The 14,019-nt window shown below is 38.4% G+C and overlaps 1 protein-coding gene across 1 annotated transcript in view; it reads right to left on the reverse strand.

The window, feature by feature from the left end:
• The window catches only part of acox3 (acyl-CoA oxidase 3, pristanoyl), a 29,047-nt gene extending 15,338 nt beyond the window's left edge, over nt 1-13,709 (reverse strand). The window contains exons 1-13 of the mRNA XM_052148290.1: nt 13,618-13,709; nt 12,447-12,634; nt 11,995-12,228; nt 7,478-7,552; nt 7,103-7,192; nt 6,785-6,928; nt 6,314-6,402; nt 5,999-6,095; nt 4,578-4,760; nt 2,237-2,359; nt 1,505-1,625; nt 1,214-1,336; nt 240-353 (exon numbers count right to left, since the gene is read on the reverse strand). Of these exons, the coding sequence (XP_052004250.1) occupies nt 240-353; nt 1,214-1,336; nt 1,505-1,625; nt 2,237-2,359; nt 4,578-4,760; nt 5,999-6,095; nt 6,314-6,402; nt 6,785-6,928; nt 7,103-7,192; nt 7,478-7,552; nt 11,995-12,228; nt 12,447-12,614 (1,561 nt within the window). The 5' untranslated portion in view covers nt 12,615-12,634; nt 13,618-13,709. The remainder of the gene's footprint in view (nt 1-239; nt 354-1,213; nt 1,337-1,504; nt 1,626-2,236; nt 2,360-4,577; nt 4,761-5,998; nt 6,096-6,313; nt 6,403-6,784; nt 6,929-7,102; nt 7,193-7,477; nt 7,553-11,994; nt 12,229-12,446; nt 12,635-13,617) is intronic.
• Nucleotides 13,710-14,019: the final 310 nt, after the last annotated feature.

Raw genomic sequence — 14,019 nt, forward strand, 5'->3', positions numbered from 1 at the left:
GGTACATTTTCTCAGTTTACCTGCAATTTCCAGGTGTGGTGAAACTTTAATTTTAGACCCTTAGAACAGCACAGGAGAATAGAGTTAACAGAGGTGAAGTCAATGCTAGATGACTGATGTGGTTGGTGTGTGTGTGGTTGTGAAGTATGCACATGTATATATATATACACACACACACACACACACACACACACAGTATGTGTCCTCCTTATGGAGAATCGAGTGTTAATGTTGCATACCGGCTGAGTTCATGCACTCTTCCACTGAGGCAGCTGTGAACTTCCTCTGTAGAATGCTGCTCATGTCCTCTAAGAAGTTTACAGTCTCAAGAGGGGATTCAATCTTTCCTTTACCTTGAGAAAAGTGCAAGAGAGAGAGGAATTGAAAGAGACAGAGAGAGAAAAAAAAGAGAGCCTAAATTCACTATCATATCAGACACATACAGAATCCTGAATATCCCGCATACCTCTAAAAACACACCTTCCAATGACTGTCATGTATGTTACGGTAAAATCTAAACCTTTTACTTTTTTCATACTTCTTACTAATTTATAATCTATGATGGGCTCTAAATACTGTATACTGGAATACTGGAAACACTGTATCCGCAAAGCAACCAGCCTTGTGGATGACCCCACACACCCCTCACACAAACTCTTTACCCTCCTGCCGTCTGGCAAGAGGTACCGAATCATTCGGGCCCTCACGGCCAGACTGTGTAACAGCTTCTTCCCCCAAGCCATCAGACTCCTCAATACTCAGAGACTGGTTTGACACACACGTGTCCTGAGTTGCACTTTAATTACTGTCACTTTATAACTGTCTGCTACCTCAATAACTGCTATGTGCATAGAACACTATCTCATAGTATGTTATGTTTACATTTTTAGAAACTGTCATCTTTTTGCACTACTGAGTACTGGTCGGCGCTGCACTGTCTATTGTCCTGTTCATTGTCAGTAATTTGTTATACTGTCCCGTACTTTTGCACATGTTTGCACGTGCACATTATATAGGTATATATAGATATTTTATTTCGTTGTGTTGTCTCATGTGGTCCTGTGTTGGTCCTTTGTTGTTTTTATGTAGCACCATGGTCCTGGAGGAACGTTGTCTCGTTTTGCTGTGTACTGTACTAACTGTATATGGTTGAAACAACAATAAAAACCACTTGACTTGAAATGGCAGATAAAGACCCCTAGTTTGTGCAGACCTTGCTGTTTGTGCTGCAGCCAACTGAGCAGATAGTTGCTAGTCTGTTGCAGGAGGACGTTGTTATCTCCCTCATATGTGCAGTTTGGGTCATTGTCATTGCGCATGTCTCCCAGGCGGTTCACTAAAATGAAAAGATATACATATGGGTTAGGCTGACAGAAGTTCTTCCTTTGATGTTAGAATTTGTGCTCGATCATTATCTGATCATCATCTGCTAAAGATGCTGATCAATTAAGTGCCTTTCAAACTTTCAGCTTATGAGGATTTCGAGATTCCAGACGAAACTCACTGGCAAGGTAGCCGTGTCCTCCACAAGCCTCCCGGCATTCCTGAATGCCACGCTGGGCCGTCCATGAACCCAGAGGTTTACTAGCGCAGGACATCGCATGGATCTCTCTGCCCAGCTCAGCCTAAAGAGTGAGGACACACACACACACACACACACACACACACACACACACACACACACACACACACACACACACACGTTGTGTTTCCATGTTTTATGGGGACTTTCCATAGACATAATGGTTTTTATACTGTACAAACTTTATATTCTATCCCCTAAACCTAACCCTACCCCTAAACCTAACCCTCACAGAAAACATTCTGCATTTTTACCTTTTCAAAAAACATAATTTAGTATGATTTATAAGCTGTTTTCCTCATGGGGACCGACAAAATGTCCCCACAAGGTCAAAAATTTCAGGTTTTACTATCCTTATGGGGACATTTGGTCCCCACAAAGTGATAAATACACGCACGCACGCACGCACGCACGCACGCACGCACGCACGCACGCACGCACACACAAATGTACATTTAACAGTAAAGAAGATTCTTATAATCACTATGATTAGATACAGTAGTGATATAAAAAGGAGTTGGTTAATGTTGTTTACTTGTTTTAATGTTAATCTTTGTTAATAATTAGATAAAATTTACAGATTTTCTAGAAAAGTGCTCTTCACTTCTGAGAATAATGACAGAATTTAGGGTTCTCCTGTAATAATATCTTTACCTGTCGGTCACTTTTGTCTTTCATGAGGAGTCCGATTTGAAATTCCACAAAGTTCATTGTGAAGGATTTGGTGAAGTGCTCCAGTGCGTAAACTGCTGCCAGGTATGGAATCAGACGCCATTGCTGCAACAAAATATGGAACATAAGAAGTGTCAAAACACAAGTAGCTGGCACTGTGAGTTTTATTGAAGAAATGTTTTCATATCAAACTCTAAAAACGCAGATAAAATGAAAAAACTAGACTAAATAACTTGTCTACAGTATTGTTAGATGTTAGAATTACGCAATGCTAGTCGAGATGACTTAAAAGTACAGCTAAATTGTTTATTTGAAAGAACTCTGACTTCCCATCACTACTGTAGATTAGGTCACTGTGGTTTTATGTAATAACATGAAATTGTCTCATATTAATCCCCAACAAAACACAGATAGAGCATTAAATAATTCCATATGTTAGTGGCTACACCCTGACAAATGTGATTTAAAAGGGATAGTTCACCCATTAAATTATCTCATCATTTACTCACTTTCATGCTATCCCAGATATGTATGACTTACTTTCTTCTACAGAACACAAACAAGGTTTTTAGAAGAATATCTCAGCTCTGTAGGTCCACATAACGCAAGTGAATGGAGGACAGAACTTTGAAGCTCCAAAAAGCATATAAAAGCAGAAGAAATGTAGGGATGTCCCATTTTTTTGAGAACGAGTACCACTACTTTTGTAGTACTCACTGATTCAGAGTCTGATACCAGTTTTGTTTTCAGAACTCCAACAGTTTATTTAAATTTTAAAATGGTGTTTAAATAAATTAATTAATGAAAACTTTATTTTGAATTAAAAAAGTAAATATAGCATAACTATATAGCATTGATATATTTATGTCAAGGCTGGATTAATAATCTGGCATACCAGGCATTTTCCCGGTGGGCCAAAGCACATTGGGGCCGATCAGGGATGGACTGGCCATCGGAAGAAGCGGGCAGGCCAGAGGGCCAGCCGTGAAATGGGCTGAATGGCCCGAGATGAGCTGAAATGAGCCGCCATGTTATGCAGAGCAGGCCACAAAAAGGCCCTACGATATGCTGAAGGGGGCAGCAATATATAAAACCAATTTCTCTTCCCAGTCCACCCCTGATTTCTGTCATACTTTTTTGCCGTTAACTTGAGCTTATATTTGACAGAGCTTTTATTTTGAAGCGTTTGTGTCGTTTTGACCAAGGCTCTGACGTGAAAAGCCTACGTGATTCAAAGTGATTATATAACCACAAAAGGCTTTAATTAAATAAACATGTAGCTCATATAAACATATGACTTGTGCTAAAAAGTGAATTAGTGCTCTGCCTGCTGTCATCGGCTACAAACAGAGGGCGCAATGCTCATGATGGTGTTATTCATGTGTGAGCCAACAATCTCTAAAAGGAATGAGCACTCTGTGTCTTTATATCAACACAACATTGGCTCAACACATTCACATTTATATATTTATCACATTAAATCACAGCTTTTGCTGTTTAATAATCTCACTATGACATGACGTGATTCTAATATGTACACGTAATTATATTCATACATCAGATGGTTCGGTTTTTGGTATCAGAGCATTTTTACAAGATATCCATACAACTCCAGTAGTGGAATATATGTCTTCTGAAGTGATGCATTCACTTTGGATGAGAAACAGATCAATATGTCAATCCTTTTTTACTATTAATCTCCACTTTCACTTTCAGAATGTAAAAGTGAAAGTGGAGATTTATAGTAAAAAGGACTTGAAAAATAATGATCTGTTTCTCACCCACACTTATCCTATCTCTTCTGAATACACAGATTTAACCACTGTCATATGGATTACTTTTATATGGCCTTTATGTGATTTTTGGTGCTTGAAAGCTCTGACCACCAATCACTTCCTTTGTATGGACCTACAGAGCTGAAATATTCTTCTAAAAATCTTCATTTGTGTTCAACAGAAGAAAGAAAGTCTTACACATCCGGGATGACATGAGGGTGAGTAAATGATGAGAGAATGTTCCTTTTTGGGTGAGCCATGTATCCCTTTAAATGTTTGCATTTTGAAGTAACTAGCTATCGATTCTGCTTTAGCATACACTTCATATGAGCTGTATAATTTCCATGCTAAATTTTGTTCAAACTAAAGCTCACCATGTGCACACAACTGATTTTTGCTACTTCCACACTAATAAAAAGAAAAACAGAATGCAGGCCATGACTCATGACAAAAGAATCATGACTCAGTCATTAGTAATACTGATTCTAATGTAGTGAAAGACTTTCTGTCCTTGAATATTTTCATTGAAGAGTGTCAGTACTCTGTACCTGTAGCTGATATTCCAACACTGGAATCTCCTCATCCTCTTTGGGCCCAAACTGTCTGCGTGTCGCAGAGAACCGTACAGCTACAGTCACAGCTAGCTTCAGATTGACCAATGCCATCCTTGTAATGCCCACCCTGCCTCCTGACAGTGCCCCTAAAGATGCCCCAAACCGCTTATTGGGGTCCTACCAGGGTGTGTGGTGTGGAAATAGATGATGTAAAGAAAAAATATTCCACATGAAGGGGAAAAAAAGAAAAAGAATGTTAAAGGATGTGAGTAAATGAAGACAGAGCAAATGATAGCTCATTTATTCATGAGGATCACTCAAATTAACAAAGCGTCCATGGTAAGTCAGGCATCAGCGAAGAGCTCTAATCCTCACTCTCTCGCCTATTTGTTTTCAGAAAACCCCTTTTATGTCTTCCTGTCAGTAAAAATGGCTGACCGCCTGGCTTTCCCCATGATTAAAAGCTCCCTGTTTGTTTGAAATGAAAGCAAAGGGATTCCTCCAAGTACATCTTGCATAGCACAGCATAGCAGCTGGAATAACAGCCATAGCACCACTGCTTTCTGTTCAGATGGAGCAAAGGTATGACACGACCCAAACGCCTGAGAGATGGATACTCACCAAAACAGCTCAGATTCTCCTTTGTTAAAGGAATACTCCCGGGTTCAATACCAATTAAGCTTAATTGACAACTTTTGTGGAATAGTGTTGATTACCATAAAAATAAATAAATAAAAATCGATGTTGCAGTTGAGGCACTTACAATGGAAGTGAATGGGGCCAATTTCTGAAGTGCTTAAAAAGGGAGAAATGTGAAGCTTATAATTTTATTAAAGGACTTCCATAAATGTATGTTAAATTTAAGCTGTAAAGTTGTTTAAACCATAATTATTATGGTCGTTGTCATGGCAACGAAGCTTTAAAATTGGATGTAACTTTATGGTTTGGCCCCATTTCCTTTTTTAAAGAAAGACCTGAACATGTACTGAATCCAGAAAATATAATTTTCTTTTTATTATTTTCTCCCTTTTCTCCCCAATTTGGAATGCCCAATTCCCGATGTAGAGGCTTCATGCTATTCTCCGCGCATCCACACATCCCACTGAAAGCAAGAACCACATTATAGCGACCATGAGGAGGTTAACCCAACGTGACTCTACCCACCCTAGCAGCCAGGCCAAATGGTTGCATAGGAAGCTTGACTGAAGTCACTCAGCACACCTGGATTTGAACTCATGACTCCAGGTGTGGTAGTCAACGTGTTTACTTGCTGAGCTACCCAGCCCCCCGGAAAATATTCTTTTAAATTAGATCTTTATGGAAGTATTGCCACTTATCTAATAATTTTTTATACAAATTAAAGGCATGAAAAATAATCTTCTTTTGTGCAATTTCAGTAAATGAACTGGGCTTACTTTAAAAGGTGAAACATAGCGCCCATCTGGAGTAACATCTCCTGTTTTGTTTAGCAAGTTTTCCCGAGGAATCCTCACATTGTGAAACACTGCAAAACTGAATCACACATTTTATTGGTACAACCACAAACATGCCAACTTTTGAGTTATATGGTTACAATGTCAAATTTGACACAAATATCATATTGCATTATAGAAATAAAAGATTTCAAATCATGAAATGTAAGGTTCTCCTTTTTTATACCCCCATCTATTGGTCACATGCTGTAATTGCAAACAACTTCTTGTCAGTCTCAAGTCCAGAAGTAAACTCACCCATTATCCAGACCATTCTGACCCAGTTTCTTTCCCATATCTCCAACCATCACTCCCGGCATGGCCAACAAAGTCTTTGGATCCCTGACCTATAAATTAGGTTACATTAAAACAGCACTCTTCACAGTTGCTCTGACAAGACACCAATAAACAACTTAAATTTCAAGTATGTAACTTCTCAGGTGTTAAAATACTTTCTTCTATCCCAGCTTAATATGCAGGAACAACCATATACTTATGAGTAAACCATTCATAGATTCATTTTCTCGAAAACTGTAAACACTGTAAAACTGTCTCTCTGTGGTGCAATAAAACTCCTCTGTTTGTTTTGAGAGACCCGCTTCGACCATATCTGACTTTGAGATCTGTAGCGTATTTGGAAAAAAAATGTCTGGCAACTCTGTTTGGTGGCGCTAGTGTCACAGTAATTACATACTTCAGTTTTAATTGACAATGTGTATTCATACATACTTGTACTACAAAAGAGTGAAGGCCGTGACATTTCTCATCAGGTGTGTAGAGCTGGGCAAACACAACAGCATGAGTGGCTGTCTTCCCCAAGTTCCCCACCCAGAACTTTGCAGCTTCAATATCTGGAGAGTTTAGCACAAACTCCTGCAGAAATAAGCATTACAAAAGTAATCACTGATATAATTCAGCCTGAAATATGTTGAGAGTTTGGCATCTTGACACACTTCTAAAATGTGTTTAGATTTCTGCAAGGTCAAGAGAACTGGGCATAGCACATAGCATAGTGTATATAGAGTGTTAAGGGTAATAATGGAGTACCTGAGTGCTGGGGTCATATCGGGCTGTTGTCCTCAGTGCTCTTGTGTTGCTGCCATGGCTCAGCTCTGTCAATGCAAAGCATCCAAATGCCTAAACAGACAGAGACCACGTTAACATGCTATTAGTGCCTCATGTGGTTTGCCATGACTTATGTCTTCATGGGAACGAAGGCATTTGATCGGTTAACATCTGGCATATATATACACACATATATAATATACTGTACGCAGCACATTGGAACTTGGCCTGTTGGGAGTTATATGGAAGCTGAATAATGAATGTAATCAATATATAGTGCACATTTACTTAGCACACATTTTGTGGCCCAGTGGTTTTATATTGAGTTTCATGAAATAAAGAAAAGACAGAGTTTACCATCATATCCTCAACATCCTTCACAATCGTCAAGTGCCTCTGAGATCCTGTATTTGCCACAGTGGCTCCAAACATCTAAAAATGCAAAAACAACAACAAAAAGATCTTTAGTAAATCTAAAATTCCAAAGGGCTTTTGAAAAATGGGTTTAAATCAATCAACCATGAAATAATATTGTGCAGCAATGATGATGCTGGGAAACACTTTATAAGATCACATGGTATGGCTATCTAGGAATTTCTTCATTGAGATCTCCACTCATTCCAGTACAGATTCATTCCAGAGACAATATAGAATGAGACGGGTAACTGTAAAGATAAATATGATGGCTTTATGAATGGAGGTCCCACCTTACAGTTAATGAGCCAATCACCTGTTTGATAGAAACATCACCTGTTCAGCCTGAAAAATAACGCTTTTTATATTATTTTTATTGCATGACCTGAGCTAAGGAAGCACGATTTATGATACCATTGTTGTCAGATTTTACTGCCGATTTGAAATATATTTGTGACGAGGATGAGGGTGTGTCCAGGACGTGAGGATGAACGCCCGGCGTTGAGTTGCCATTAAAGTTTACGCTGATTGCTCAGCCGGTTCCACCCTCCTCCTTGCCCATCTTGTGAATGCGTTACATTGGTGCTAAAACCCAGGAAAGGAGGGGGGGGCTCCTTGCTGCTGCCCTTCGCCAGGGAGGCAGGGTAGCCCGCTGCCAATCGCCAGGGGACGGAGGAGAGGCTGCCGTCCGCCAGGGGATGGAGAAACCACTGAATGGGGCTGCAAAGTCCAGTCCAAATGGAGCCATGAAGATGCACGCTCGGCGCTGAGTTGTCTAATCAGCGGGAGAGAGAAAAAGGAGGGGCCAGGGACATCAGAGAGAGAGACGCACGTGGCGCTACTGCCTGTGTGTGATGACTGGAGATACAGAACCGGTCATAACATGCTATTTTCACATTAATATAATGTTATATGATTAAACATTTAAAACTGAAATACTTGCTTTGATGAAGATAAACAACACTTTGAATTAACGAATTTTACACTTACAGCGCTTTTCTAACACTATACTCAAGGCACTTTTACATAAAGAACAGGGGAATCTCCTCAATCACCAGTTACCGATATATTTTAATAGGATCATTCAGGTGTTTTATCAACTATTAATGTTTGTATTGTACTACACTTATCAATGTAAAAGGTGAAACTCATGATGTGGCCAATACAAGTTCAATGGGAGACTTTATTATGGTTATATTATATTGTACAGCCTCAGTTGATAATGCAAATGAACCGTAATACTACAATAGTATGTCTATGCAATGCACACAATAAAATGTAAACTAAAGGATTCAATCATGATGGGGATCAAATATACTTTATTAAACATGGAAATAATATGCAATACAACAGCTACAAGAAGTACATTTCAGAAGTCATATATATTAGTAAACATGGTAAATGGTTAACACTAGGGCTGCAACTAATGATTTTTTTGATAGTACATTAGTCTAATGATTATTAGAATGATTATTCAACTACTTGGCAATTATTGCAAAGATGAATCATTAGCTCTTAACTGATTATTCAGCTTGTGCTCTGACTTAAAAGGTTGTATTAAACATGCTTAATAACAATAAAGAGGACAAAATCATCTTTTTAAAAATCCCACTGTGATCAAGTGTTTTGTCTTGTTTTCCATTTAAAATGGTCTGAAAATCCTTAAAACAAGATACATTTACTTGAGAAGCAGCATATAAGACATTTAGACTTGCTTTAAGAGAATGTAATTGGTTATAATTCTGCAGTAAAGACAAAATATACTTCTATTCATGATCTATTCTCTAAAAGCAAGTCTAAATATCATATATGCTGCTTCTCATGTGAATGCATCTTTTTAAAGTATTTTAATATTTGTATTTTTTTATATTATATTCAACACTCTCAGTTAACAATTTTTTCTTCAGCAGAATAGCTGCTAAAGAAAATGTACATTGTTTTAAAGGAGTTTAAGATATTTATATTGGGGAAAAAAGCCAAAACAAAAACAAAATCAAAAACATATTTTGTTGAAGTGTATAATGGGGCAAAGACTACCTATCTCACCATTCTGTTCACTTCAATCCCTCTTTAACTCACACAAAAAAAAAACCTCTCTTTTATTAACCTGTTGATGTGCATGCCTTGTGCAATTTTGATGTTGATGTGCAATTTTCTATCAGATTGAGGTCAGGGCTTTGTGATGGCCACTCCAATACATTGACTTTGTTGTCCTTAAGCAACTTTGGAGGTATGCTTGGGGTCATTGTCCATTTGGAAGACCCATCTGCAACAAGCTTTAACTGCTTGGCTGATGTCTAGAGATGTTGCTTCAATATCACATAATTTTCCTTCCTCGTGATGCCATCTATTTTGTGAAGTGCACCAGTCCCTCCTGCAGCAAAGCACCCCCACAACATGATGCTGCCACCCCATGCTTCACGGTTGAGATGGTGTTCTTCCAATTGGTGTTAAAGCATACTCAACTAGAGGCACGGTCTCCTCATGGGCATGGACGAATGGTGTGTCTTTACAAGACAAATGTTTTGCAGCAGGATGTCTTTCTCAAAACACATTTGCAATTTTTTACAACCTAAATGTAATGTCATATGTGCAATTTTATATCAGATTGAGGTCAGGGCTTTGTGACGGACACTCCAATACATTGACTTTGTTGTCCTTAAGCTATTTTGCCACAACTTTGGAGGTGTGCTTGGGGTCATTGTCCATTTGGAAGACCCATTTGCAACGAGCTTTAACTGCTTGGCTGATGTCTTGAGATGTTGCTTCAATATCACATAATTTTCCTTCCTCATGATGACATCTATTTTATGAAGTGCACCAGTCCCTGCAGCAGCAAAGCACCCCCACAACATCATGCTGTCACCCCCATGCTTCACAGTTGGGATGGTGTTCTTCGGCTTGCAAGCCTCGCCCTTTCTCCTCCAAACATAACGATGGTCAATATGGCCAAACAGTTAAATGTTTGTTTTATTAGACCCGATGACATTTCTCCAAAAAGTAAGATCTTTGTCCCCATGTGCACTGTAAAACTGTAGTCTGGCTTTTTTATGTTGGTTTTGGAGCATTGGCTTCTTCCTTGCTGAGCAGCCTTCCAGGTTATGTCAATATAGGACTTGTTTTACTGTGGATATAGATACTTGTCAAGATACTGAAGGAAACAGGTAGACAAGGGCCTTTGCTGTTGTTCTGGGATTTATTTGCAATTTTCGCACCAAACTACGTTCATGTCTAGGAGACAGAATGCATCACCTTCCTGAGTGGTATGATGGCTGCATAGTCCCATGGTGTTTGTACTTGCATACTATTGATTGTAAAGATGAACGTGGTACCTTCAGGTGTTTTGAAATTGCTCCCAAGGATGAACCAGACTTGTGGAGGTCCACAATTTCTTTTCTGAGGTCTTGGCTGATTTCTTTTGATTTTCCCAAGATGTCAAGCAAAGAGGCACTTTTGAGAGTTTGAAGGTAGGCCTTAAAATTCATCCACAGGTACACCTCCAATTCAGTACACCTCCTATCAGACGTCAAAAATGTTTGACATAATTTTCTGGAAATTTTCAAGGCACAGTTTACTTTAGTGTATGTAAACTTCTGACCCACTGGAATTATTATATAGGCAATTAAAAGTTAAACAATCTGTCTGTAAATAATTGTTGGAAAAATTACTAGTGTCATGCACAAAGTAGATGTCCAAGTAGACTTGCCAAAACTATAGTTTGATAATATTAAATCTGTGGTTAAAAAAAATGGTTTTAATGACTTCAGCCTAAGTGTATGTAAACTTCTGACTTCAACTGTGTGTGTGTACACGCACGCACGCGCGCGCGCACACACACACACACACACACACACTTTTTTAAAGATTACTCAATTCAATATGATGGAATTTTGGGTGGCACTTTACAATAAGGTTCTATTTGGTAACATTAGTTAACATGAACTAACAATGTACAATAATTTTACAGCATTTAATAATCTTGGTTAATTTTACCATATAGTAATACGTTTTTCAAATCAAAAGCTATTTGTTTACATTTGTTAATGCACTATGAACTAACATGAACAATTGTATTTTTATTAACTAACATTAACAAACAAATTTTAAATGCTTTAAAAACATATTTTGCTCATTGTTAGTTAATGGTACCTAATGCATTAACTTAAAATGAACCAGATGTTGTTATGAAACTGAAATGAGTTAATCTTCAAAACAAAATTTGAGTGTAATGCCATGGATTCAATGGGAACACACAAACTGCTGCTTTGGATAAAAGCGTCAGCCAAATCCAAAAAAACATCTAAGCAGAACCTGAAGAGTGTAGCTGAACTGTAAACTATTAAAAAAACACCACTAAAAGCTGTTCTGTGGAGGGTAGTGTGCTTAGCTCAATGGTTAGCAGCCACATTTCAAAATTCAAGTCTTGGTGTGAGGGGGGTCCTTTGGTGAAATTAACTCACCCCTTTGTTGAGGGAGTACTTAGCTCCCAAAGACCAGTCATACATTCCCAGGCAGTCGTTAAGGATGGTCATTTTCCAGGGGTTCTGCATGATGTCATCACGTGTTAAAAAGTTGTACTTAAATAACTGTTTACAGCGACGGAAGGTGAGCTCTCGCATCTGCTCCAGTGGGATATCCTCACCAGGCAGCCTTGCAAAGAGTGGGTCATTCTCCAAAGTCCTGAACATGTGTTGCTACTCAGAGAAAGAGAAATCAACATCAATGTTTGATCCTGAGAGGTCAAAGAGGAATCCACTTAAAATTAGCTCAATCTAAACATCTATCATTTTAATAGTCTAATTTTGGGGTTAATGCACTTATTAATCCACACGTTTGTCAAAACACTGATGCCAAACTTAAAATATAACAATAAAATGTAAAGGAAATCAAAAGTTGAGCAACACAATCTTACCTTAAATGCAATGATTTCATCATCCTCCAGAAACCGCATCATATCCTTCCAGCTGAAGGATGCTTTTTTCCTGTAGATGTCCAATGGACCATTTGGAAGGTCTGGAATGCCCTCATCCATTTTCTCACCCAGGACGTATTTAGCATCTGTGATGGCCAGCACACTCATGTCCTGTTGTAAAGGCACTTCTAGAAGAGAACAAAACCAAACTATTGTTTATTATAGATCATTATTACAGAACATTGAATAGCTGTGTGGAGAAACTGGGTTGTCATTAACAAACTTCTGAAGCGATCCAGTTGGTTCAGAAGAATATCTTAGCTCTGTAGGTCCACACAATGGAAGTGAGTGGTGACCAGAATTTTGAGGCTCCAAAAACACATAAAGGCAGCATAAAATTAATAAATCGACTTCAGTGGTTTAATCCATGTCTTCAAAAAAAAAAAAAACAGACCAAAATTAAACTCCTTTTTCACAATAAATCTTGACAGCAGTCTCCTTGGTGATCATGATTTCAATCTCGATTACTCTTCCTAGTGCTTGACGCATGCACAGAGCACTAGGTGCTTCTAAAGGAAGTGTAATCGAGCTTGAAATCATGATCACCAAGGAGATGTTAAGATTTATTGTGTAAAACGAGTTTAAGTTTGGTCTGTTCTCACCCAAAACTGATTGCCTGCTCTTAGATATTTTGATATTTTCATCAAAATTAGTATAAATAAACCTTTGATAAAGGTGAAGTTGATTTCACAAACTTTCTTTTTCATTGGCAAGAATCAAAGGTGTACGATCCAGTTATCAGTTCAACAGTGTCATTTCAGCTGCCAACTCAATACAAAGTTCAATGACAGTTACAAAACTCACGTTCAACAAACTGATCAAAAACAACACAAACGAGGCTTTTAAATTGCTCGCAACTGGCTTATGCCTAACATATATAAGACACCAGTATAGACAGAGTGGAATATTTCTTGCACAGAAAATTAGTGTATCAAAACAAATATGAGCACAACGGACGACCTAACAAATTATTAGCCTGGTATTTAGGCAATCTAGCTAATGTCAATATAATTTAATAAACAGAAACTGAATAAAATGTTTTTGCTTGTGCAAAACTATTTACATGTAAATCATTAGTTTGGATAGTTGTAAACTGTCATTTGTATCTTACCTTGTCTGGTAACCTCAAACGCTTTTGTACTCAGGTCAGCGCTGCCCCTTCAGAGGAGGAAGCACTCAGGTGACCACATGTAACCAATCAGAGAAGCTCTGCAATTTAAAGGCGCAGTGCACCATATTTACAACTAAGCCGTCACACACATAGACTGTGTTCACACATATCAGAGCCCTTCTACTAAGGTGATACTAATGAGCATAACGGCTTAGGATACAATAGCATAACGCGGCGGTCCTATAGAAATTCTATGGGCGGCACACTGGCGAGGATACAAGAGGCATTTTTTAATGGATGTCTATAGAGGAGACGCTTCAGTGGGCTGAATAAACTGCTTTTATGACGAAAAAGCTCATAACTTAATGAACTGACCAACTGTCCTCTAATCTTCAACATGTT

Source organism: Xyrauchen texanus, chromosome 2 (assembly GCF_025860055.1).
Source record: "Xyrauchen texanus isolate HMW12.3.18 chromosome 2, RBS_HiC_50CHRs, whole genome shotgun sequence".
Lineage (NCBI taxonomy): Eukaryota > Metazoa > Chordata > Actinopteri > Cypriniformes > Catostomidae > Xyrauchen > Xyrauchen texanus.